We start from the raw sequence: 27,257 nt of genomic DNA on the forward strand, positions 1-27,257 counted from the left end.
TGAAAGTTTTACAAATACTTTATTCCATGATACACAATTATGACAAAACATGAATCTGTAACTCACAAACAAAGGTGATCAATTACTAGTGTACAAATCTATCTCACAAGGAAAGCCTATTGTGTCAAATGGTCAAAAAAGGGGGGCTATAAGCGCGATTTTAGCTTATGCAGCGCCTATCAAAGCTGCTAAATGCACAGAAGTCCTCACAGGATTTACATAATATATGGTAACTTTGATTATATACAGGCATTTCAGTTATGTGTGTGTGTGTGTGTGTGTGTGTGTGTGGACTGTGGTCTATATCCGTGCAACTTTCATGTTTATGCAATACACTTTTTTGCGGCCGATTCAAGTACTTGGTTATACTGTGATCAAATGAAGTGTCCGCCCGGTTCTTTCCTTGCGTGGGATGTGTATACACAATATTGAGTTAAGTCTGGCCAACACTGTATTTTGTGAGGTGATCAAAGAGTTCACAGTGATGGATGGGGTGTGGGGGGGGCGGGATAAATACATAGATTTTACTGGCATGGGAAATAACGTAGAAATTAATAGGCTATTTATTTTATTATTTTCACAATACACAAGTGTGACATTGCAATAAAAAAATATTTAAAATAAAAAACAACAATCGGAGCTCCAAATGTCACATTGGCCATACTGTGGCTGAAATGATTTGGATTTCTAAGGCTCAACACTCCTGTCGTCATCATGGGATATAAGTGGGAGAGCTGCGGGGTAGCCATCATGCAGTGAAGTCGCTCTCAAGTCCATACAGATTTTTTAGGTAGTTATGTTGGGTTTTAATGGTCATTAGGTGTTCTTTCCCCTCCTCTTATTCTTTTTTTTTTTTTTTAAACAACTATTCTTTCTTCTTGTCCTCATCCTTCCCTTCTTCTATCGCGCCATGGCGTTCCTCTTGCTCCTCTTGAGAGGCTCCTGTCTGTTCACTTCCAGTCACCGTGGAGGTCAGGTTGCTCTCTTTCTTCCATTTCATGCGTCGGTTCTGAAACCAGATTTTGATCTGCCGCTCCGTTAAACAAAGCGCATTTGCGATTTCGATGCGTCTGCGCCTGGTCAGGTAGCGGTTGAAATGAAACTCCTTCTCCAGCTCCAGCGTTTGGTAGCGAGAGTATATTTGACGTCCTCTGCGTCGGTCTGTCCCGTAGCCCACTCCTGCTGAGATACAAAGTGAAGTCACTAATTTAATCATTTGCAAGGCGATGTCACGTTTGAACTAAATAGAAAAAAATGCTTCTGTCTGTAGTCTAATAATACTTTGAGGCAGTTAAGCATAGGTTTAACGTCACTGTTAGAAGCACAATTGTAATCCAAATCCAAGAAGAAAAAACACATTTTAACTGCAAGCCACCTCCTATCTCAAAGGGCACCTTTTGCTTGTATTATCTAAAATAATAAAAGCATCATAATGCATTATCTCTGCCTCACGCTACTGATTATAGCTACTATATCTGTCTTAAAATGAAAGCTGTTTGTTTGCACATGTAAAAGGCCCATCTACAGGTCGAGGGGATACAGTAATGTTTTATGGGGCCATAAAAAGTAACTTACTCTCTTGGTAAGACATATCGTAAAACTGGCCCATTTCCTTAATTTATTTGTCGTAGTAAAACTCACCGCTGTGTGAGTTCATTCGCTGCATCCACGGGTAGATCGGGATGTTGGTTTTCTGGTCCTGCGCTCCTGCTCTTCCTTGATCCAAACTGTACTCTTGAGCAATGTGGCTTTGTGTATTGAGTCCCATGTTTGTTTGCCTGCAACTAGGGAGCACGTCCTTGTCTTGAAGAAACACGTTTGATCCATATTCATACTGTGCCCTGCCAGACCCAAACACGACATTATCTTGAGGAGAGTAGAAAGGTGCATATATCCGATTCTGGGTCACAGCGGCACCGTACGACGAAAAATGTCTGACTGTGTCATAGGTGGTGGAGTTTAGGGGTACGTTAGGCAAAACATCTTGACCACCGGATAAATGGCAGGAGAGCGACGGGTTTGCGAAATAAGAATTCATACCTTGCTTGTAACCCTCTCTCCAACTCTCCCCACTTCTTTATCGGTCTCTTTTCAATCTCCTTCTCAGTAAATCTCCTTCCCGTCTGTGTCAACCAACCACACCTTTCTCCAAGGTCTTCGTTTTTTTCCCCTCGACTTTCTGCCTCTCTAACTGGACGTGGGCTACTTTGAGGATTCAATATTATTAATTTCCAATCTCCGGTTAAGACGCACAAACCCGAGTGTTATAGCCGAGGCTTGGCTCGGTGAGAGACAATATGACAACGTCAGCTGACCATTCTCCACCAATTGAGAGGCAGGAGTTGAGGAGAAACTGTAGCTTTTAGCTCAGAGCTTGGACATTAGCGCTAAATGCCGATAAACACAGCGTAGAGTTGAAGTGGCACACAACACAGCTTGGCTGGATTAGACATTGTTGTCTTTAAGTTTAGGAGAATGTGGTGTTTGGGGGGGGGGGGGGGGGGGGGGGGGGGTATGATGCAAAACGTAGCCAATGTCATACAGTACAGAGTGATCACATTCAAGGAAGGCGGAACATTTGCATAAAAATACACGTGAACGCAACTCTAAAGGTGTCTTAAAGAGTGAAACTGAGGACATTATCTGTTAATTTTATTTATTGAGATATAAAGCGAGAACCTTTCCTGTGATGCTGAGTTGTTGTTGAGTGTGTGTGTGTGTGTGTGTGTGTGTGTGTGTTTCCAAAACTCAGTTTTAATTTCACAACACCACCGCAGAGATGGGCGATAATAACTACATGCCCTCTTCCCGCAGGACGCCCTGCCTATGAATATAAACTAAAATGAATATTGGTATTTATTGTTTATCTCAGCTATATAGACGAGTTTCCAAACATACTGTTAATGTTTCCATTGTGTATGAATTATCTGGCATGTGAGCAATTTCCATTCTTTTGCAGTGAACTGGGGGAGGGTGTAGGTGGTAAGAATGCGTTTATGGTCTCTCTTCTGTGAGGGCAATAAAACAAGTGACGTTCCCCAGCTCACCAACAACTATCTCTGCAGCAAAGCCCTGCAACACGAGCAGCAATCTCACTGGCTCAGAAATGAAAGCTCTGCACAGCATGTGGAGGCATCAAGCAAAGGGAAATAGCGTGTATGGGTCCGGCCGGCTAGTAAAGAACTTCGTCTATAAGAAGATCATTTCTGCCACTCTGAAAAAATCCAATCAGTTATGCGACTGTCCAGCACACGCCAGACAAAATTCTTCACAGGCCAACTGAGCCCGGTGTTCACTATGAGCTAACAGCTCTCAGGTACAGTCTCTTTAACTAACAGCAATAAACAGTATGGTTTAAATTTAATGCACAGAAGGTTGAGTTAGATTTACAGTAAAATGCAACATGTTAAAATGCTTATTGCAGATGTTCCAGTCTTTTTTCTTTCTGTTTTCCTGTTCTGATCATACTTCGACATTCCTCTGACACACACGGAGGAAAGGGGAACCGATAATTATCTCAGCAGCAAATGACGGGTTTGGAAATCACTTTAGAGGTGTATTGCAAATATCTAGCAAGACTTAAGCGCCATGTCTGGGCGAAGTGCGTTGCCTCTAAATGCTTAAAATTCCACATTAATGATTTAAAAGAGACGAGCTTAATTTCACTCTCAGTTTTCTGTAATCAACGTAATTAAACTACTTTTTGAACACTTGATGAAAGTCAGTTTTTATATAGGTAACACAAGCATTTTATTTTATTTTATCGCCTTTAAACAGAATGAAAAATAAAACACTATACATTCACTATTCATTTGAAACAATATAATTCACATTATCGTTGCTTTTTTCGCAACAGGCCATAATAGATACCAATAAAATAATCGATACAGTTATTGACAACGTCTGTTCAAACGCAGTCGGTCTCTCTGGCTACAGCAGCCTATTGGTCCACTTCATTGATTTCCACAATAGGGTGAATTCTTGCAGACTAAACGTGCAACACTGTTTGGTCTGTTGTTTGGGATCCTGAATAGCTCATAAAAGAGACAAGAACAAAGAGAAGGAAGTAGCTGGTGCCATAAAAGTTCCCCTTCACCTTATTCGTGGCCATATGTGACATCCGAGTGGCACAAATTTGAGGCAAATAAAGCGCAAAAGTTGGAGGCTGTAATTACCCACTACTGCTCTCCTGGGATTATTTTCCCCCTCTTGACTTTGATATTAAGTAACGAATCAGTTGACGGTTAGATAGAACCAACACATAGCAAGAGGAGACTGGGCGTCCAAATTTACATAAAAGCTTTTTTAACTTATGTTACTAAGGGCTCAACATAAAGAAACAGAAAACTTTGGTTCAACTGCAACATAAAATTTGAATTTAAATTAATAGAAATGAAGCCCAAAATGTGATACATGTGGTGTGTGGTAGTCAGTGTTATACTTTCTTAATTTGTCATGCTCACGTTGTCAGAAACAGCATGTGTACAGGATTTGTGGAAACCTTTGTTTCATTTTAACGATTTCTGCTGTCGTCACCGTGATGTTGTTATAATTTACTCATTATAAAAAAAGTCTTTAAAATTAATAGAACTTTTAAAAGCTTTATTTGAACTCAAATTGAATTTAAATTATTTTGGGTGTTTTTTTTAAAACACAGATTTCCCCTAATTGTTATTCACAGCCCCCACCCTCTCAAAACCACGCTGGTCCATAAAGTTTAGGTTGTAAATAAAGGGTGAACACTAAAGGCAATGTGTGGACTGGAGAGGCTGGAATGCAGCAGAGGTTGTGCCAGTGTGCAGAATTAGAAAGGTCATTCTTTCCCTTGTGTTTTAGTGTTTTATTGCGGCCCGTGAGGCAAATCCCAAGCGCGGCGTTTGATGCAGGGAGGAAAGAAGCCGTTTGGTCCACGTTTCCGCGAGCTTTAAAGGGAGGTTAAAGCGAACCAGGAAGGTCTCAGACGAAAATAATAAATTATTAACGATAGCCTGGTACCAAGTACTAACCATGGATATTGATAATTAGCATTAATAATTAACTAATTGATAGTATCTGCTGTTAATTTGTAGTTAGCAGTTATCTACGGTGAATGCGCAATGTAGGCTAAGCATGATGAAAATAGACCATGTTTGATGATAATTATTATTATTATCGTTATTAGTAGTAGTATTGTTATTTGTATGTTTTATAAGATTAGTTACAGTCATGCTGGATCGGTTTGAAATTTTCACTCCAGTGGTTCCTCTGCTGAAGGCCTAACTTTAACAGCCCGCTCCCCTGCAGAAGGAACAGGGCCCGTGCACGTCCATGAACCTCCAGCTTCTCTTGTGCATTCTTATAGATGTGCATCAACATGCAACAGCACAACATTACTCAGTATTAGTTATTTGGGACCTGTAAAATTTCTACATTATCAGCCATGATTAAAAACACAGCGAGAGAGGAAATGTCTGGTCAGCCCCTGACGCATGTTCCTCTCCCCCGCTTCTAACCTTACTAATAAGGAGTAATTCACATACTAACAATGTAAAGCCCTCTATAAGCACTTTACCATCGCTGGCTAGCCCAATTAATGTCCGGAAGTGTTCGACTTTATGCTCGTTAAGCACTCAGGAAGCTGTTGCCCAATGAGCGCATGTTGATCCACACATCATAAATTATGACCATTAGTAGGCAAAATTTTTTGCCCTGTCGGGATTTGTAAGTGAGGTTCTAAATGTGGTGATGCGGACAGATTCATGACTTCATGGAGTTTTATGCGAACCTATCTTTGGTTTTAAAAACTCTGCAGGGCAAAACAATAGACTGTGGTTTTCCCCTCTTATTTTAAATCAAGATTTACCTAACAGCCCAAATGGCATGTATTAAATGGACACTCTCTCTCTCTCTCTCTCCCTCCCTTTCCTTCTCTCCCTCTCTCTGCAGGCAGAGCATTTGGGCAGCAGCGGACACGATCCATTGCAACAGCAATGTTTCATAAGGGAAAAGCAAACAACATGTGTAACAGTAGGTTATAAGACTTTAAAGGCTTCCTAGAACGAGGCTTTGCCAATAATTGTGTTTTACAAGATCGAAACGCAGGACTGCTGGGCCTCAGCAGGGGACAGAAACACACGAATTCACTTCACACAAATAGCCTAATATTGTGTCTCTGCACAGACAAGCTGGGCTCTGATATAACAACCGCTTTCAACTTCACAGGCACACAAAAAGTACTGCTGTGATGAGTCACACACACTCACACACACATACACACAACATGCCTTTGGATACTTCTGCAATGGGTAAACTGCTTTAGGGTGTAAGACTGATGTATTCCCTGCCCATTTTTTTACACAGGCTTTACTGGTTTCTCTCTCTCTCTCTCTCTCTCTCTCTCTCTCTCTCACACACACACACACAGCCCCATTTGTGTGCTGTTCCACATCATGACAATATTTTGAATTTTTTCTTCTTTTTTTTTTATTGTCAAAATGTGTGAAAGAAAACTAAGAACTGTATTTGATTCCTATTTTGCACCACTCATGCAGCTTTTATTTACTGTAGGCAGTTCCTCGGTCATAACGCCCTGTTCGCTGATGTCAAAATGATTATTGTTATTACTGGTGGTTTTGCTAACAATGTGGATATTTGTGCTGATTTCTTATTTCATGCTGTGAATAAAATATCATGCTACTTCCCATAATGTCGTCAGTGATTATGTCACAGAGCAACATCTCACCACAAATCCCTGCATCTCATTAAATCGGAACAAAACAATGGGACAGTCAAACCCTCTCATTGTCCGAGGAGACAACAACAAATCAGACACTCGGAAACACTCCTCGGTGTCAGCTCGTGCAGTTTATTTGCTGGCAGCGGTGTAATCAGCTGGGTCAGCTGACATCCGCAGTGAGCCGCCTTCGAAAACCAGCGACCATAAACAACAAGCCTCAACACCGCCCACTTCCACATGCCACACTTCTGATCGCTAGGGGGCACTGCTGGGATCACCGTGTGTACATAACTGTCGCCTATGTGCAGTGTGTTGTGTGGGTGTGGGTGTGCATGCGCGTGAAATCGCTTATGTTATTCAGGCTCTTGGCACAGGCTGAATGGCTATAACAAGTGACAACAAGGATGGAAACAACAAATAATTAGAGCACATCAGCCAGCTCTGAATGCAATTTGTCACTGCCTGGTCAGAAGGGCCTAAGAGTGATGACAAAGTTTGCTATCAGCAGGCAATTTATTACAACAGATTGGGCAGAGCAGCTCTAAAATGCTCAGCTAATGTAGGCTACAGCGGCCAGCACACACGCAGGTGCTGCTCCACCAGCCAGGAAGGTATAATGACAGTCGCCCTGGGCATCAGCAGCCACCCAGGCTACAGGTCAGGTCACAGCTACACGGAATAGACAACTCCGCCTTCTCTTGATCACACACGCTCACTCTTCATTATTACAACCCAGCAATCTTCAAACACAACATAAAGACACTGAGAAAGTGATAGAGATATGTGTAATCTTACCCCAGCAGGGTCTCCTCAGTTTGTAGCTTCGCTGTGGTCCAATATAGCAGCTGAGGGGGTCACGATGCAAGTGGGAAATATCAACACCGCGCACATTCCCCGTGTACTGTTGGCTGTCTTCCCATCTCGGCGATAAGGAGCGTATTTGGAGGCAGGCTGCCTACTTGCCGGGGAAAGTATTTTCTAGCAGGCTTGCTTGCTCCATTTCCTTTCCCAGTCGCGGCTTTATTGCCTCCGGGAGGGATACACGCAGACAGCGGCTGGTAGAGGCGGCGACTGTCCAGAAGATCCCTCTGTCAGGAAGTCGGAGATCGGATGAATATCAAACAAAGCAGCGCCAAAACGACTGTGCAGTGTTTTTATATTAGAGTAAAGGGGAGGAAATACGTTTCTAGCCCCAGCTTTAGTCTGCTGCTGATACAAGGGAAGGACCAGAGAATAGACAACAGCATAAAGTTCATGTTCATAGAGCGTATGCCACGTGGCTCGCTGCAGCCAATCGCAGAAAGGATTCAGTCGTAAACTTTTATTACTCAGCTGTAAATTTCTCCCTTTAACAACCAGGAATGTTTGCACCCATCTTTTGCCTGTCTTTTTTTTCGATGGCACAAAAACTCAAAATTGCCACACGATATGGGGCTCGATGCTGAAATTTTCCCAATTAGACGTGTGTCAAAAAATATGACAGTTCCCCTGGTGGAGGAGCTGTATGCCATGATGCACCCCAAGCCAATGAGAAATGGGAAATACAAGTGCGTGAGTGAAAATTGAAGGAGGGGAGACAGGAAAAGAGGTAGAGAGGCATAGTGAGATATGGAGAGAGAGAAAGAGGTTTCTAATTAAAGCTTAATTAAGCTAAGCTTTGCTTCCATTTTAGGGCCGCTTTCTCACCGACTGATTCTCAGGATGGATTATATGACATTATATGATATGGATGGATTATGATATGGCAGATATCAGGTTTCACTATTCACACCCAACATCAACTAGATGGTCCAGGTGCATGCACAATAAGAAAAATATGTCGAATTTAACTAATTGGTTACAAGGTGTATTTTTTTTTAACTTGAAAGGCAGGTAAGATTGAGTTTGAGGATGAACACACACACACACACACACACACACACACACACACACACACACACACACCACAGCAGAAATCCAAGGAACCAACATGCACTGTAAATCTGGTTCAAACTTTCAACAGGATCTATGAGTATCACACACAGAGAAAGAAAAAAAATGACGCCTTTCAAAATACGGACATCAATTTTAAATCTTAGAAATAAGGGGAACATGAGGCGCCCATGACTTTTAGAAGAAAATGTCCTGGCCTTCAACAAATATATACTGCATCGAAATACATCTAAATAATATACGAGTAAGAGGATTTCAAGATGAAGAGAACAATAGCGGAGAGATAATTTAACTTTAGCCTAACACGCAGGTTTTATCTCGTAAATCCCACTAGAGCAAAGGCCTCTAGCTTTAAAAAAAAATATGACACGCATCTCAGTAACGTATAAAATCAATTTCCTACACCCAAATAATTAAAGAAATTTCAGTTACATACTTGGATGAGCGGTGCATCTTGTCCTTGCAGGCCATGATCTCCACACTGAGCCTCACACTGAGACTAAAGATGCAGACACATCCCAGCCGTGCCTTTACACCGCCAATAAAGTTTACAGCAGGTACACTAAACTTTATTGGTAATGTCAACCCCTCTGTAAAAGGTACACACACACACACACACAAAGAGCCCATCCGTGGTGCAGAATAGCTGCGACTTGGGGACACATCCGACTTCACGCAAGCAAATAGAGAAATAAACACCCTGGATGAAAAGACTGCGCTTTAAGGCAACACTGTTTCACTCAGAAAACTATAAGACACAATTACGGAGGGAAAAGCCCTAAACTGAAGATCCGCAAGTGGTATCAGCCTGGATTTACATTAAGGGAAAAAACTGGCGATTAAAAAAGCAGTTAGCAATGCAGACTAATCTGCTTTTTAAAAAAAATAAAAAATAAAAAACGCAGATTCAATGAAAAGCCTGTATGCTTTTGTTTCGATTTTACTCGTTAGGCTACAATATTCAGCTAATACCCATCAATACATGTTGCTCTCTTTACAAGTTCATTTTACTGAAAAATAAAAAATAAAACAATTATTAATACAAAACTATTTATTGAAGAACAGTTTTTCTGTGTAAAAAACACATGATTCCGTTTAGGCCCTATTAACCCCCACAATCTACCTTCAAGCTTAAAAAAACAATTAAACATTTTGAGTCAAAGTAAAAGACAAGCTTGCAACCAAATAATATTCCAGTGAGAAATAACAGTCTCCTAACACTCACACCTTACAGTAGTCTCCACGGTGAGGTAGGCCCTATTTGCATCATCACTGTTTTCATGTACACATCGAATGGATCACTTCAGCTCATTCAAATAGTCCATAACAAAAAGCAGACATGGCTAGACGCACCAGGAGTTTTGAATAATTTAGCTGCACGACACTGAAACACCTACACGGAGAGGCGGCACTGTTGACGGCTTGAGATGCAGTTCTAATAATATATTAAAGTTGTAAAAAAAAAACAAATAAATAAAAGCATGTAAAGAAAACGGCGGAAACACAGTGTGTCATTGGCCCTCAAATTAGTGAAATGCGGGTGAAATTCTGTTGTGAACAGTAGGAGGTCAAATTACATGTTGTGAAAAACAAGGCTCAGATTTCAATTCATGTAATGAAACAAGTACTGGTATTTTATCTAACACTTCAAATGACCTACACTGCTGCACCGGTTGGGACACATTGGAGCCTAATATTTATGCTACTTCAACGATAGCCTAACCCAGGTTTTATGTTGACTGCTCATATCCTCCATTTATTCTAAACCATCATCATAAAAACAGCAGCTGGACGGGAGAAGAGACACAAGGTGTTACCTGCACTCGGCCTCCTATTAGCTTTGATTTCAACACTCTGCGTTCCGCAGGTTTAGTCTGGACACCAAGTTTCACCCCAACACCTTTCATTGTATAGACAGATAAAGCCTCCCTCATGCTTTGCCATTATTTAGTCTGATTATTATCATCATCACCAGATGTTTGTTCCATCTCATCTCAAACAGCCATTATTCATCCCAAGATTCATTAAGAAAAGCTCCGTGTCCTCCCTGAAGAGAGGAAGTTTCTTATTAAGAGGATGAATCAAATACAACAGGCGTTGGAGATTACGCATGCTGTGAATGGGATTCGCAACATCTCCTTAAAAGGTAAAGGGATACTCTGCAAATGCAGGGCTGGCGATTTTTTGTTTGTTAATCTAACAAGTTTAAATTAGGCAAACTTTAGTCAAGAGACTATTCAGTATGCCTGCGCCTTCCCTTCCCTCCTGCCGCCGCCAGAAAATGTTTTAGGCGCATAGCCTATGGGCTGAAAATCAAAGCATCATCGAAACATCAACATCAAGTTTAGCCATTTCCTCATTGAGTTGTTTTTGGTTATATGCGTCAAATTTCTTCTGGATGTTCCGACATGAAAACTGGGTGTCATATTGTGCTCTGAACGTTTCTCCCGAAGTGTATATCTCTTTAGAGTGCAAAGCAGTAAAGTGGCACAGGAGGTAACAGCAGGATGAATGTACTAGACATAGCTTTTCAGTTCACATATGTATGAGCCTCGTTTTTATGAGCGTGTGTGGGGGCAGAGGGAGAGGGGTAATTTCAGTAACCAAGGCTGTAATATCAATAAAAAAAAAAACAGAAATCATTGTGAACCATCTTGTTTATTTGTGATTTTACATCAACAATGGCGGGGACATACAACTCCGTCTTTCACAGGAGAAACACCAGGAAACGAGCATATTGTTAACATCAATATATAACAAGACGTACATAAAGATTATATTCAGTGCAAAACAACTACGCTATGTCACCAGCACATTAAAATAAAACGTCCCTTTACTTTAAAATCGTTGTAATTGTAGCAGGTATTATCTTACACAGTAAATGTGCGTCATAGGCAGTTTTAGTTGTTGGGGAAACAGCTTGCAATCAAATCAGAGCGATGCCACATGTGAGGAATGTAAATTCAGCAAAGGCAAGGCTCTGAGTTTAGGTAGTGCCGTGGTACAATCTCAAAATTTGTTTGCTTGGCTTGGAGCTAATTGTCTTCCCAAGACTCACAAATTGTCTTCAACAAGTGTATATTTGTATATTGGGTAAATGCTACATACATAACTTAATCATATAAGGTTGATATAGAACACTTTCAAATTAAAACCATATGAAATCTCTATATTCAGAAATCTCTATTGCAATTTCCCCAGGTTTAGGTAGCATCAAAGGATTTCAAACGATTGCATTTCCCTGGTAATCCTAGAAAAAAGATGTCTGAGGAGCTAATGGCTATCTTTGTCTAGGCCATTCACATGAAAACGAGTAAAACAGTAACAGTAACAGTTAGAATAATAAAACGTGTGTTTTATACATGGGCCGTTAGCCAATGCTGCGATGATGTCTGAACACGCACTACTAAGTTATAAGCCTACATTTTTGTCTCTTACAATTTCGGAAAGGCTACTCTGAAATGACGCCCATGTTCTTTTTAAATGTAGATTATAATCTATTTACAACACAGGTCGGCGTTGGGCATGTTTTGATCTTATTTTGGCTACGCTTCTGATAAGTTATTATTAAAAGCAAATTTGTTAAAAAAAAAAAAAAAAAAAAAAAAAAAGCTAAGCCATTTTCCATCTAACATGCTTTTTAATTTAACCTTTCCTTCTTTTTTTGTTTGCAGGGGAAATGTGCTACAAGCGTGTGTAGCTTCTAAGAAAAACCCAAAAGGCAATGCGAATCATGTTAGGATAATCGCGAGAAGGGAGAATTTTGTCTATTTATGACAGCAACACTGGAGGGATTCCTGTTCCCTATTGACAAAATGAAAGGGTGGTCATAAAGTTGACGCTCTCTGCCTCCTTGTGACTCTTCATCTGTTTATGGGACCTCTCTTTTTTCGCTTTTTCAGCCATATAACCATAAAAAGGACCATAAAATCACTCCTTGGTCTCTTCTTTCTCTTCCGCTTCTTTCTCTTCTGCCTCTTCCCCTTCACCGTCCTCGTTGCCCTCTTCCTCGGCTTCAGCCTCTCCTCTCTGACCCGGAAACTTGTCTTTGTTGTTCTCTTTTTTCCACTTCATCCTCCTGTTCTGAAACCAAATCTTCACCTGCCGCTCGGTGAGGCTCAGGGCGTGCGACACCTCGATCCTTCTCTTGCGGGTCAGGTAAGGGTTGAAGAGAAACTCCTTCTCCAGTTCAAGAGTTTGGTAGCGACTGTAAGTTTGCCTCCCATTCCGTCTTCCTGGGGCTTGAATGAAATAAAGCCAGAGGTTAGCTGGACTAGCCACGGTATCCTCATAAAGACAAGCATTCAGATGACTTTTAATTAATTCTGCATTTCCCCCCCCCCCCCCCCCCCCCCCCCCCCATTAGCATGAACACTAATCCTTCAGCTCCTTAAGTTAGCTTTCACCCCTTTCCAATTCACCTTCACTCACAATGAGCGGGGAAATCCCTTATTTAAACTACATTTGATTTTCCATTAACAGTAATTACAGAGCTTATATGGCGTGTGGACGTAATCAGTGATTGTATTTTTCACTTAGGCTATGTGTGTAGGCTACCATTTACAGTTCTGTCTGCAGGAGTGATGAGCTGTCTGATACGACTTGTGCACCCACTTCACTGGAGAGTTATTGGGTGAGTATGAGAAGATACTATATTTATATGGGGGGAAAGAGCATGCTATCAGTGATTAATTTATATATTGTTTTAATTTGGACTGAATTCCCATCCGTTTATTGATGCCAAACAGCTACAAACAGAAATGCATATATTCTATTTTAGATTTTGATATTAAGCAAGTTTACAGAAATTAGTGCTGGTTTCCTCACTGGCTACAGGGCCTATACAAGCCTGTTGGAGATTTTCAGTCACACACATACACGTGCACACAGGGAGAGACACACACATGAGGAAAATAAGTAGAGAAGGGGAAAATATGAGATGGGATAAAGCTGCACTGTAACAACAGATGGGCATAGGCAAATGAGAAATCTCTCTCTGAGTAGATAAAAAAGAAGCTTACACCTGTGTGGAGTTAATGTAGCCTGATAGCCTGAACAGAATGATCTATGAATGGAGGAGATAATATCTACAAAACCCTTATGATTATGGATCTATGAGTCTGAGCACATTGGGCCTGTGGGTCAAATTACCCCCAAACCTCTAAAACCTGGATTCTGGATAATCGGGGAATGTTGTGTTTCAGCTAACCCTCCTGTCACTCTGCAAGCTACTGGTGTGTGTGTGTGTGTGTGTGTGTGTGTGTGTGTGTCTGTGTGGCACCACAATATCCTAAACTTACTCATCCTTTCCCCCAACGGTGCATTTAGAGTTCGTGAAATATCTACGATAACTGACTTCAAAGAGCTGGTGTCATGAGCTGTGATCAGCAATTTCTGTGTTTAAAGGCACTTTTGAAAGCAACAATTCAGCCCTGTATGGACATGTGCTGCAGAGCAACAGCAGCCTGCAGTACAGGTTGTATGTGCCCCATCATGTTCCCTGACTTATTTCATTTTATAGTTAAGAGACACACTCATGTATACTGAGGCACATTTAGCACACATGCACACAAGCAGACACAAACATTGATGGGTGCACACACACGAACACACACACGCGCGCGCGCGCATAAAGTAACATAAAAAGAATAGGAAATAATCGTATGATTCTGACCGTGGGGTCTCATCCAAGGAAACATAAGACTGGGAGAGGAGTTTTGATTTAAGTGGCCTTGTCCTTCTCCGGGGTTAGAGCTGCTCGACGATTTACAGTCTGGGTATTGCGCTAGGCTTGCGTCTTGCTGGGTACCATAAAGCGTTTGCCTCGGAAGGGCTTCATATCCATAAAATTTCGTTGCGTCTCCGTGGCAAGCCAAAGCGCAGGGGTTTTGCTGGTATCCGGGGTTGGAGATCCCTGTGGTCCCGTGGTGGAAAAAGTCCTGCACATGATGGGACGGGTGCTGAAAGCCCGGTGCGGCTGCTCCGGGTCCGTAAACCAGCGTGTGGCTGCGGGCGACGCTTTGTGGAAACCTGCAGTCGTAGTAAGTTGGCTCCAGTGACTCGCCGCCTTTGTACTTAGAAAAAAGAGGGTTAACAAAATAGGAGCTCATGTTTAGTTAGCATCAAGCAGACGGGCTCTCTCGCAGCAGAATATCTCCTTTAGGATGATGGCAGCCTTTTGTTTAGGGTCCCAACTCGCACAGCGCACACAGGCAGACAAACCGGAACTAGGAGAAACGCTGCCCCTTTGGACAATCTACGGCAGCTCACTCTCTCTGAGCCTTTCCTCTCATCAGGTTTCTCTCGCAGTCGTGAGTGTGTTTTTCCCCCCCAGGTTTTGCAGGCTCAAACCCGGCTCATGGCATGTGCTTTTGGATGTGCGTTAGCTACGGTTAAAGCTGGCTTGCTCGACCGGCACAGTCACAGACGCTGCTCTTTTCTTTCTTTTTCCTTTTTTTTTTTTTTTAAAGCTTCCCACCCAACCACCCCCACCACAAGCGCGTCCCCCACCCTCCTCCACCCCCCACCCCTTCATCTTTCTACGACCGGTCAGACGTAGGCCCTACGTATATCCACCTTGAGAGGAGCTGCACTAATCATAACCAACAACCCAAGTGGCTTTAAATATGATCAATGTTATGTTTATCACAAAAGCGTTGTTACAAGCTGATCAATGGAGTTGTGGGATGGTTAAACATAAAGACACATGTTACATTTTCACTATAGCCTGAATTTATAGTTTAGCTTGTTGTCTTTGCGTGCAGGTTATAAGGTGTATAAAGCAGGAAAGGTTTCCTCTTTATAAACACATAAAGCTGTTATGAGCTGGGGTTTTCCCTCACATGCACGTCATATACTAATTTCTAGAAAACAGTTGACCTTTTATGGGCTCCAGGAGGTCAACATGGCATCAGATCAATTCATGGCAACCAAAATGTTAAATAAAACAATACTATAAAAGCAAAAGCTTTAAAATCGAAGTACAATAATGTATGAGAATGAGACAAAACATCTCCCTGTGTGTAATCGAGTACACAGGCCAGGGCTACACTTGCACCGCGCGCTGTAAAACACCGACACACGCAAATATAAACACGACCTGTGAATACTAGGTGCCACTTACTGACCCCGTAAAACCGACGAGGATAAGCAGTAAATCTCTCTCATGGAGGAGTTCATAAAATTTTACATTGGATGTTTAGCTACAATAAGCGCGCGCACAATCCCCAGCTCAATAGTCGTGTGGGCTCTCTCTCCAAATATGCCAGTGTGGGTTTTGTGGGGTAACTGACGTTTTATACACATCATCGTAAAATATGAAAGGCGCACAGGGCGAATTTATAGACCGTTCACACTCTATAAATATGCAGATTGCCAATCATTGTTGCTCACATCTTGGGGACTTTCAACTGCTGGTACAGACGTAAAATATTAAGGATATAAATGAGCAGGAAGCAGATTTTTTTTTTTTTTTTTACAAACTGGAGTGACAATGAAATAATAATAATTATTATTATTATTATTATTATTATTTTTAGTAGTAGTAGTAGTATTTTTCTTGTTGCATGGTGTTAGTTTTATGTATGTTGTCGTTGCTGTTTGTGCTGTCAATGTTGATTGTTTATGAACTGTTATTAAAGGAGTTTATATATTCAAATATTGTTTCTGGCTGTTAATTAATTCAGGTTTTTTGTCTGTTTTGTTTTTCTACTTTTAAGTATTTTAATGGAGGTGTGCTCTTTAATAGACTCCCTAAAAAAATAAATCAACAGACACAGAATCCAAACATACAATGCCGTATAATCCCATCTAAATGCAGACACCGTTGCCCTCTGTCAAAACTTAAACCTGTCTGAAGACAACGATCCTAATTTTAATGCAGGGCACAAAATGGTTAGCAATCAAAAATGACCAAATTAAGTCATAATGTCACGGCCATTAGAGATTTTTTTTTAACCTAAAAGTGTCAAAAACAAAAATTAAAATGTACCTATAAGACAGAAGTAGACTTAATATAAAACATAATACATTACAATAAAAAAGGAAAATCCTGTATATGAACACATTCCGTGCCCAACATAACAACCAGTTCGCTACATTCAGGAGCGCTGCTCTGTGGTCTATTACACAAAATGCGGTGGTTGACCATATCTGTCATTTTGTCATCGATAGGCTACTCTTCATTTTTCAGCCAAGCCACAGAGCTGTTAAAAAAAGCCCTTCAACACACAGATCCTGCTCAAAACATGGACCAACAGCGTCATCTAGTGCTGAGATGTGTCCTTAACATGAAGGAATTCACCAATCAGAAGTAACTTTGATGTATCCAGAATGAGTCTCCCCATTTGTCCAAACCTTGTATGTACCCCGTCCTTTTCCTTAAATAAGCTGTTTGCCACCAGATCTGTAACGACATACCTTCAGTCTCCTCTGTTTTACAGCAGGCTTCAAATACTTGTGCTGTATCTTTTTCTGTCATGGCCGCTACATGCTCTTATCTAAGACTTAACAGTGCTCTGTAGCACTCATATTTATGCATAATAACCATTGACGGTTTCCCATCTAATTGTAAGCTAATAGACCACTCCTGCGATGAAGTGCGGGGGGGTTGCGGCAGGAAAAAGTCCCCCGAATGGTGCGCATGACTCTCCTTTGAACGAGTCCACCACCACCGTCCATTAAAACCATAAAGTAATTTAGCCCAGACGTCTAGCCAGTTAGTCGAGTTTGCTTTGTTCGTCTGCATTTGAGACAAACAGCCGAGCTCCAACAGGGGCTGTAAAACTGGCATTTTTTGCCCAAGCAGAGCGGAAATGCATTGGATTGGGCTTTGAAATTGCAGCATCCTGTCCGTATTGTTTACCACCACAAAAAGGCAATTTAGGCCTATCTCAGGAAACAAATGCGAGACACGGGAAATTGTCTCTCACTTAAAACTGAAATGTTTAAATGTAGTCTCAGATCTTCTCCAACGATCGCCTACGGGCCTGGCGAACTAATAAAACAACAGCCTACATAAGCAGGGTTGCTTATTTAGAAGGTAGGCCTGATTCATTTAGGACAATACCTCGTAGCAGAGGTTAATATTTAAAAAACGAATACATTCTTGGTAAACTACACAAATATTTGTCTGGGTAGGCCTATTTTCAACAAAGGCTATATGTAGGGCATTCACCAATAAAATAATTATAGCACATGCCTCATTTATTTATTTATTATTATAAGAATATGTTGTGTACAATTTAATTGAACTACACTGCTGTAGCTCACTCATATTAGTAAAACAGTAAACACATCGGCAGAATGAATTATTTGCCGCCATACCGGTGCTTATTGTTTGTTGAGAAATTTACTTTCTTTCCCCTAATAGACCAAACACGGCTATTTATGGTTTTATTTGATGTGTAGGCACTTATTCTTAAATGCACGCAGACATGTAGGCCTAGCCTAAATGTACGCGGCTGAGACAAAAAGAAGGCTAATTAAGAAGCCACTTTCAAGCACAGCGAAGCTAAACTGAAACAATGTTGTCTTGCAAAAGCCTTAACTGCGCTGACAACAATTAAGTTTTCGACATCGCCGTTATTTGCAGGCGCAGAGCTCATTTAGGCCCTGGCTGTAGCCTACTTGGGGGGAATGCTCGTCGGCCAAAACATGAAGACGAATTGTGGAGGCATGATTATTTAAAAAACATCCATCTGTTTGCATGCATCTTAGAAAATACTGATTTGGTAACTCAAGTTTCCTGCGGTTTTTCAAATCAACAAGATGGTTTGGCTGATATTAACAGGTATTCTGTTTGTAAGGCCCTATCTGCAGCCATGTACGCATTACTAAATGCGTCTGGTCGCAAACATGATATCCACATTGAGTCACAATGAATACAGAATGCAAGCACTTAGTGATTATGTTTATATTTGCAGAGGTCTATAACTACACTCTATAGTTAAACTCGTATGCTACAGTCAAAAAAAGAGAGAGATGCACAAATACAACAACTATCACAAAAATACAAGACAGACAAGTCCGATCGCAGATGTTCTGTTTCTGTACAAAATACTACACCTGCACAACAACGTATAAAGGAAATTAAAGAAAGAAATGAAAGAAAACATTCACATCATAAATTATGGGATTGTGAAATTCAAAAGAATTCAAGTATTATCTTTCTTCAGACAGTTTTAACATGTCCAAACTGCACTTATGTATAATTTCTCTTACAAAAAAACCATAAAGGTAATTCGAAGTAAAAGCAGAATGTGGTAATTATCTCCTTGGAAGTTTTTTTCTTTTTCTTTAACGCTATCAGCCTACACAAATACATGTGCACTGGAACAAAAAAACAAAACAGAATCAGCATCAAACAATCTCGAAGTTAAGGTTAATACAAAATCCAACAAAGTGATAAATATAAGGAGAAGAAGAAGGGGGTGTCATCGTGTGTTTTGGTACATCTGTGCTGTCCATGTGACTAGTGGTTATTATTGGTGTTTTCTGACTTCAGTCCACATTATTGTTCTTTGCTGTCGGTCTTTTCTTTGTTCATTTTCTTCATCTTCATCCGCCGGTTCTGAAACCAGATTTTGACCTGCCTCTCGGTCAGATTCAGGACCCTAGCGACCTCGAATCGGCGGTCTCTAGTGAGGTACATATTGAACAAAAACTCCTTTTCCAGTTCGAGAGTCTGGTACTTTGTGTAAGGGCACCGCTTCTTCCTTGTGGAACGGGCATGTATCCAATTTGCCACGGGGTTATCTGCAAATAAAAACCACAATTATAATTATGAAGACAGAATATAAAGGGCCAACACTGTGGGGGCATTTTCACGACTGAGACAATGACAAAGTGTTAAGAATGTTAAGCATTAAGAAAATGTGGATTCTGGATTGGCAGAAATCCTGTGTAGCGTACTCATCAGAAGGCGCTGGAAAACAATGCCAAATCATACACATGTGTGGGGGTTTTTTATCATTAAAGCTAAGCTAATAGAAAACATTTTGAGGAATTCTCGGGCTCAGACTATCCAACCCCACTCTGATTTGCTTCCTTGTCCCCTTAACTTGTGAGTAACACCGTCGTAAAATACTCAATGCGCTTATTCACTTTATTGGCCCATAAAATGGCCCGTGGTTCAAGCCTTTACAGGTCCGTGGTGAAAGTCCTCGAGTATGTCCCTACATTCCTCAAGTTAGCTAGAAGAGTCATGTGAATTTGTTTTGGACCCAGAGAGGAGAACCCATTTTGATATTTAACTATGTGCACATCATCTTCTCATTATGATGTGGGTGAATCAGGTAGCCTGTGTGAGGATCAAATGCAACCAAAATGTGGCTTTTCCTCATATAATGGGCCTACAAAAAACAGGACACTCGCTGACCGGCTTACAGGGCTTGATGTACCGTATGTAATGGCTCGGTGTCAAAGCATGATCTAAAAATGCACCATAAGGCATTAACTGATGAATATTGATTCATAGGTTAGGCTCTTCACTTTAAAAGACCACCTGCATGTTTTTAACATTATGCAACACCCTTCCAAATTCAACGTCTTCCTGTAGGTTTGAGTCCATGTTTACAACCCCGTCTGGTTTTATAGCCCCAATATTAGCCTAGTAGCATTTGTCTTTTATAGTTCCTAAAGCTTCCCCCCTAGCACAGGCGGATCAGAGCTGAGCTGAAAATGGAGGGTGAAACCGCTTATAATTCCACTTCATGCAGGATGTTAAAATGCCTCTAAGCAAAAGCAGTTTTACACAGTCCCAAACCAAAACTCCCACCTGGTTGGAAAAGACTGTAGGAGCTTGAACTTACTAGGATCTAGCTCCGACTTCTCGTCTTTATGTTTCCCCGAAGCCAGGAGCTCCGACTCCGGAGAGGGGATATTCTGCGGCGTCTTGTCTCGCATGTCAGTGGATGAGCAGTACAGATAATCCGTGTAGGTCCGTCCGCTGGAGCCGAGACACTCGCCGGCTCTGTGCTCCGGAAAGGCGTCGGGCTTCAGCCCATAATGCCTGCTGTTCCCGGGATAGCCATGGAAAGGCACGGCGCCTGATATCGGCTCCAGCCATGACCGCATATACCTCGAGTCTGTGCCTAAGTGAGGCTGGTGAGTGTATGGATGGTAAACCACTGATGACTGGGAGTGTACAGGGGCCCAGGAGGTGGAGAAGACGGGTGGCTTGGGTGCGAAGCTGCAGGAAGGATAGTCAGCACACTCCGGTACTAGGGACGTCGAACGAGGGCCGGCTGGGTGCGAACCGGGAGCCGAAAACCGAGTTGCAGCAAGGACATCCTCGTTTTCATGGTTGATCAAGGAGTCCACATAATAATTACTTATGGGACCCGTGGTCGACATGTCGAAGCCTCCCCACTCTTTTACATGCAACCGATTATTATATGGAGTGTATGTGTACTTTTTTATCTAGCCATAGAACAATCAAGACAGGTAATTATTTCTCAACGCTTCCCTGGCTGCTATTGGCTGCCTCACCAACACGTGATTATATTTACCCCCACAAAAATTGTACAGTGGATCAATGCGCCACTTATCCTGGGATAGTAGTGCACATAAATCGGATCAAAGCATGTGCGCTTTTGCTCTTTTTCTTGGAAGTGTTAGAGGTAACGTCAACAACCATGTTTCTTTTATGAAGAAAATATGTATTTGTAGAGCTAATCACGGCTCTTTCTCTAGTCGCAGTACAGACCTGCGCACATTACGTCTAAAACCGAGGAAGGCACTATTTGATGGTGTAATCAATCTCTGTCTGGCAAAATCTACCGTAGAACCATGTTATTGCAATGGATAGTATTACAGCATTAAAGTGTTTATTGGATCGTGGACGCCTTTTATCTTTATCAAACGTGCAGCACGTTTTATAAAGTGAAGGGTTTATAACTTCCTGTGTAAGGCTGTTTATTTCTAAACACAGAGAGAGAGGTAGAGAAGCTTTCAGTGGCTACATGCGGACTAGACAGACCAGAGAGGGAATCAAAACACTGAATGCAGGATACACCAACAATAAAGTTTGCACTGTTTTAACGAGGACGCAACTATCCAAACATTTCCTAAATGGGATCTGCGGAGATAGCAGAGGAGGGGATTCAGATTCTTGACAAGTAGCCCACTATTGCGGGCCATATTCGGCTAGTGACCGTTCATGTTTTTATGTCCATCAATAAATTTTAACGAGGACCATTTGATTGTTCATAAACGTGTCGTTAATAAGACTGCATCCGAGTTCCTCGCTCAACATAAAACCACCACCGCTGTATGCAAGAGAAACAATTCCTATCAAACAGGGAGGCCGAGGACAGGAAAGGGGAGACTGCAGAGGAGGTAAAAAGGTTCGTTAAAGGGCTAGAGGAAAGCTTTCATAACAGGGGTAATGATATTGTTGTATCTAATGGTAGGAGTTGACTGTTTTGAAATATACTAGTGTAGCATGTCAGTTAAGAAACAACCCTGAACTCTTCTGCAGGGTTGCAGCGACACAGCAAATAATACAACACTAATATATGATGAAGTTGGGGTAACCGAAGAAGTCACAGGGAAACACAAATTAGATCAACTGTGACATAAATATTGAACGTTTAACGCACACGTGCAGAGTGGATGAGGTAGATTACAACACAGCTGATGCATTAGTAAATCCTAAAAGCTGCACACGCTGTATTTCTGTGATGTGGTGACTTTGGTGCAGGAGTAGGCTATATTTGTACAGTTTGAGAAACGGTGATGCTGACAAGAGCTATTATGATGACTTTTAATCTTACGTGGATGCATGTAGCCTATGTTTTATCTGTTTTTGGCGTGTGTTGTGTTGCAGGATGTTTATTTTGTGTGATGTGTATGATAATCTGCATAATAGCTGTTTTGATGTTTAAAATGTTATCTTTTTTTCTTTTACTGTGGCCCAGTGGTTTGAAATTGAGAAAGAAATTTAATTGAATTAGACCATTGCAAACTATAATGACGTGCAGACCTGACAGTCGTTATGTGCAAACATGGAATTATAGTAGTGCAGCCGAACAAACCACACTTCACAAGGCTGAAATTAATTTAAACTGGGCGTACTATGTTCCAACAATAGCCAAATGCGAAATGCCAGACCAAAAAGACGTATTTCAAAATAAAATCTGAATTTCCACGTGATAATTGCGCGTGCATAGTGCATCTGTGGGAAAATAAAAACTGTTAAGTATTAGCCAAGATTAAATTAAACTTTGGTTAAAATTAATTCTTACACTTGGAAATTAACTGATATAACATCCAACATTTGGACTTTATGACGCAAAACAAAATGTAAACAGCACACGCATTAGAAAGTGTGATGTTTTGTCATGGACGCTGAGGTCAGATTCAACCATGAAATTTAAAAGGCCAGACGTCAGACCTTAACCCGCATAACGCCAAACGGTGTCCTGGTGTGTGCTGATGAATGCGCAAGTCTGTGGTGAGTCAAATATCCCTCCGAAAAATGTTTACAGAAATGTCTTAAATTAGATCCTTTTAAAGTTGTGTGTTTTCTGTAGGTTGAAGGTCTACATCCGTTTATTCCGCTGCTGCCATTAAAGCAGAATGGAAACGCGCGCGGTGACCATTTATTACCACAACATATGGCCAAATAAATACTTTATATAGCTTGTATCTATGTCAAGAGTAATCCAGTGAATAATCCTCTGTACTGTTTGGGGTGTGCGCCTGTGTTCGTGGGTTTATGTGTGTGTGTGTGTGTGTGTGCAAGTGTGTGTGCAAGTGTGTGTCTGTTTGTGTCGATTAATGAGAATAATAAAAATAATAAAATAATTTTTTTTGCAGTGTATCCATTTATCTATCCCATGTTTGTTGTCCTATAATAAAAACAGGTTGCACCATTAAATGTTCATTGTATGTAGCCTGTTTTTTCTCTGTTCTTCCTCAACACAACTTGCGATTACACCGCCGAAGAAATGCCTCTTTGTTGGATCGGTAAACCTTTTCGTATTTCATATTAATTCTACTTTAACATGTTACACAGCCTGCTATAATAAGCAACACAAAGACGTAGTGTTTTGTCAGTTTGAACATATAGCCTATGATCCAAGAATCACTAATAGGTTAAATGAAAATAAAGACTAGAAATCACAGACATAGATGGATAACTGCAAAATTAGTTGACAGATGACATGAAACTGTTGGTTTGTTTTTAGATGGGCTCTGTGTTCGTCTAAAGTCAGGTCAACTATTAACTTTAATTATATAGTCCAAAATCACAAGTTGTCTCCGAATGTTTTACTCTACGATTAAACGGAGCCTATTTTCTGTTTTCATCTACAATTCAGGGATAGGGACAACCCTATATCTCAAAATACGTATATCAACTTAATCAGTGTTACAACAATGCCTGTAAGTAATGGTATTATCTAAGCAATCTCTATATAAGCCAGGCTCTTTTCTCAATTACACGATTATGTTTTCCATTCATAAAAACAAAAACAAATATGCGTTAGACAGATATACTTGTGCAACGTGACTCAGAACATAGACCCATAGGCTAATGTTCGCATGGTCACAGTGGACAGTGTTGTTTTAGATTTAAGGCATTTATGTACAGCCTTGAGCCCATATATTTCAAGTGGACGCTGACAGACTAAAGCATTACAGTGAGCCACATTTTGGGTGTATATTCGCGTTGTCGCAGTGGGCTGACGCTTCATGTTAAATTTGAAATTATTGGCAAACAGCTCTTTAAGGGACCTACTCCTTTAATCTGAAACAGGACACGTTTAGTCTAAATATAGTTTGTAGGGTAAAACGAAAAATAGAACTATTGAACAAGGCGGCTTTAATTACGATCATGAATTTGTCTGCAGGTTAAACAAAAGACCAAATCTTCAGGCCAGCAAAAAGTAGCCTATAAATGGCATAAATGGACTATTTATTTGTATCCTTACAAACATAAAGCAGATAGGACAGAGCTCAGATAATCCCTTGTGCATGTTAAGGTAAAGATGATTCATCTTCATTGTCGAGGGAGTCTGTATTTTGTCTTTACTTCCGTCAACACCAACAGTTTGTGTCATCGCTGGGTGGATGAATAATAGGCCTAAACGAACGATTTAGGATAGGCTACGCGTTGTAATATGACTTTCTCTTATGAGACACGTACGGTCACATTCGCTGGCTTCTGTGTGATGACAGGGTGACGGCACATTGTCTATTCTGTCCATAATGGCGATATTACATGCAATTAGAATAGAACAAGGAATTGTCACAACAAATAAGCAAGAGTAAATTTCCCCATTAAGCTCCAGATCAAACAGGCACACACAGTGCAGATAAGATCAGTGGTTTATCTATAGGCAACATTTGGATCATATTATCCGCGCACATGGAACAATCAAAGTGAATATCACAAGTTATTTATAATGTGCCGTGCCGTGTGCTGAACAGAAAGCACCGCACAACCAATAGTTACTGTGTGGTCAGCTGAAAGGCCACAAAAAGGATCCGTCTTACACTGAATTACACTGTTCTCCAGGATCACCGCTGCATATTACAGTTTCATAGAATACAAACACGCCTCTTAATTATAAATTCTCCTTTCCGGCTATTTGAAAAGAAGTTTTCATTTCACTGTTTGTCAGCATAACAAGTTATGAGGGATATTCTCATGGTGACTAGGCCGCAGTGATACACATGTTGCATTCTGGTCCTAGAGAACATTTTTCTTGTCTGTAGAATAATGATCATGATCTCTTGTATAAACCTTAGTTGATTTTCAGTTCCAAAATACGAAATGCGAATAGAACTTATTCCCACTTATACATTGAAATAATAAAAAATAAAAAAAAGCCACAGTTTATATCACACGGTTCAAAATAAAAAGAAATCTTCCATTGTAAAAAAGCAAGTTTATGCCCTTCCTCCTTCTCAATTAAATGTCTACTAACTTCATCTTTAGAAAAAAAAAGCTTTACAAATATGAAGTGCTAATTTTACTTAGCCTATATCTCACAAGAAAAATCAAATGATGTATGTCAAAAAAGAAAAAGAAGCAAAACCCGTTAGCATATTTGGTTCATGTCTGATCATGCCAGTGGCAGTAACACATCTTGAGCCGTCCCAAGGAAGTGGCTGTCTAAAGCCTTCAGTTCCTGTGTGCCACTACAAAGTGAAAATAAATTGCTTTATGTGTATATGGTTTTAGGGTGAATCTGTGCAGCTCTCGGGGCTGTTTCCAGCGCTGTAAAGTCTTTGTCAGTGATGCATTCCAAGGGAGACACTCATTCACTGAGCTGAATGAAAGTGACTTTGGATTCCAGACTGTCTCTTCCAGTTGCACTACCGCCGGGGGGGGGGGGGGGGGGGGGGGTCTGAGAAAACAAGGAGAAATAGTGACCAGTACAAACACTGGACTCCCCTTGCAGGAAAGATGCTGACTGCGCCACAAGAACTGTTCTATAGATACGTTATTGTGTTTCTATAGGATGAGTTCCTTACTTCGCTTTCCATAATCACCTTTAGTTAATTTCACCTTTGCTAAAAACATTAGGTCATTATTCATCAATAATGTTAGCATTCAAATGGATTACTGGATTAGGCGAGACTTAAAAAAAGTTTGGCCATACATGTGATTGTTAGTGAGTGGCCCACTGAAGGCGTGCTGTAATAGTTCCCGACATAAATATATTAGCCCATATATGCCAGCATTACTCAAATAATTCAGTGCCATTGGGCTTGAATATAATTTAAGAGTGAGGATAGTGTAGGATAAATCGAAATAAGAATTAAAAGTATTCTTATCTGTGAAATCGAGTTTTAAAAACTTGGATCTTAATTGATCAAATTAGGGAAATCTAGATCAAGTCTAGATCAAGCTGTGTAGATATGCAAGTACCTACAGCTCGTTAACGGGCTGAGAAGAAGTTTAAGTTCAAACTTTAGTAAAACAATTAAAAACAACTAATGAGTCAAACTATTTAATGCACAGGAATAATGTCTGCAGGAATTTCACTGAAAAAATAAGGTCTCAATTAGCAAAATATTACTTCTAATGGGATGATTGCTGTCAAGCCTCTAAGTGTGCTCATGTACGGTAAAGTTTGTGGACAACATTCACTTTCAAAGTAAGAATTATTTACTTTATATACTGTCACAGATATTTTAATGTTAGGCTAAATCTCAGTAGTAGCCTAAATATGAAATTGGGATTGCACGGCGTTTTGGACTAAAACCTTTAAAGCAGCCGTGCATTAGCACCATTCGTCAGATAAATGAATACGTCAAAATGTGACATATATCCGTCTATCTATTCAGATCATCATAAAGCGGCTAACAGATGCAGTACAACGCAGTCTAAAACTTTACCCCATGTTGTTTACAACCTATTCTCCTTCTGAGAGCCTCAGAAGGTTTTACAGCCCACCACAAAATAACAGCAAAGAAAGAAAACGTCTCTGTCCAAGGTATTGCAGCTCAGTTCATTTACAATGCCATTTGCGGGGACCTGGGCGACTATAGGGGGTAATTCAGCGGAAATTGTGCCCTTGATGAAGACGAACTGACGTAATCAAGGCAGTTTCTTGTTGCCGAGCCAGGAAGCCAACCCCAACAACATGAAACTACC

General features: G+C 40.8%; 3 protein-coding genes across 5 annotated transcripts; all 3 read right to left on the reverse strand.

Moving 5' to 3' along the window:
- Positions 1 to 2: 2 nt before the first annotated feature.
- hoxc6a (homeobox C6a) lies at positions 3 to 7,900 on the reverse strand. 3 transcript variants are annotated; one of them, XM_046055713.1, is made up of 3 exons: positions 7,511 to 7,900; positions 1,642 to 1,841; positions 3 to 1,182 (listed from the first exon to the last, which is right to left on the reverse strand). In XM_046055713.1, exons 2-3 carry the CDS (start codon positions 1,766 to 1,768, stop codon positions 866 to 868), a joined length of 444 nt encoding a protein of 147 aa, XP_045911669.1. In that variant the 5' UTR covers positions 1,769 to 1,841; positions 7,511 to 7,900; the 3' UTR covers positions 3 to 865. The 3 variants fall into 3 exon arrangements, with proteins under 3 accessions (XP_045911669.1, XP_045911667.1, XP_045911668.1); XM_046055711.1 differs by lacking the exon at positions 7,511 to 7,900 and having other exon boundaries at positions 1,642 to 2,269; XM_046055712.1 differs by lacking the exon at positions 7,511 to 7,900 and having other exon boundaries at positions 3 to 1,179; positions 1,642 to 2,268.
- A 3,386-nt stretch (positions 7,901 to 11,286) lies between these two features.
- On the reverse strand, positions 11,287 to 14,962 carry hoxc8a (homeobox C8a). The gene is made up of 2 exons (XM_046057534.1): positions 14,322 to 14,962; positions 11,287 to 12,888 (listed from the first exon to the last, which is right to left on the reverse strand). Exons 1-2 carry the CDS (start codon positions 14,755 to 14,757, stop codon positions 12,578 to 12,580), a joined length of 747 nt encoding a protein of 248 aa, XP_045913490.1. The 5' UTR covers positions 14,758 to 14,962; the 3' UTR covers positions 11,287 to 12,577.
- Positions 14,963 to 18,545: 3,583 nt separating this feature from the next.
- On the reverse strand, positions 18,546 to 21,086 carry hoxc9a (homeobox C9a). Its single transcript, XM_046057634.1, has 2 exons — positions 20,458 to 21,086; positions 18,546 to 19,402 (listed from the first exon to the last, which is right to left on the reverse strand). Exons 1-2 carry the CDS (start codon positions 20,999 to 21,001, stop codon positions 19,158 to 19,160), a joined length of 789 nt encoding a protein of 262 aa, XP_045913590.1. The 5' UTR covers positions 21,002 to 21,086; the 3' UTR covers positions 18,546 to 19,157.
- Positions 21,087 to 27,257: the final 6,171 nt, after the last annotated feature.

Source organism: Micropterus dolomieu, linkage group LG08 (genome assembly GCF_021292245.1).
Source record: "Micropterus dolomieu isolate WLL.071019.BEF.003 ecotype Adirondacks linkage group LG08, ASM2129224v1, whole genome shotgun sequence".
Lineage (NCBI taxonomy): Eukaryota > Metazoa > Chordata > Actinopteri > Centrarchiformes > Centrarchidae > Micropterus > Micropterus dolomieu.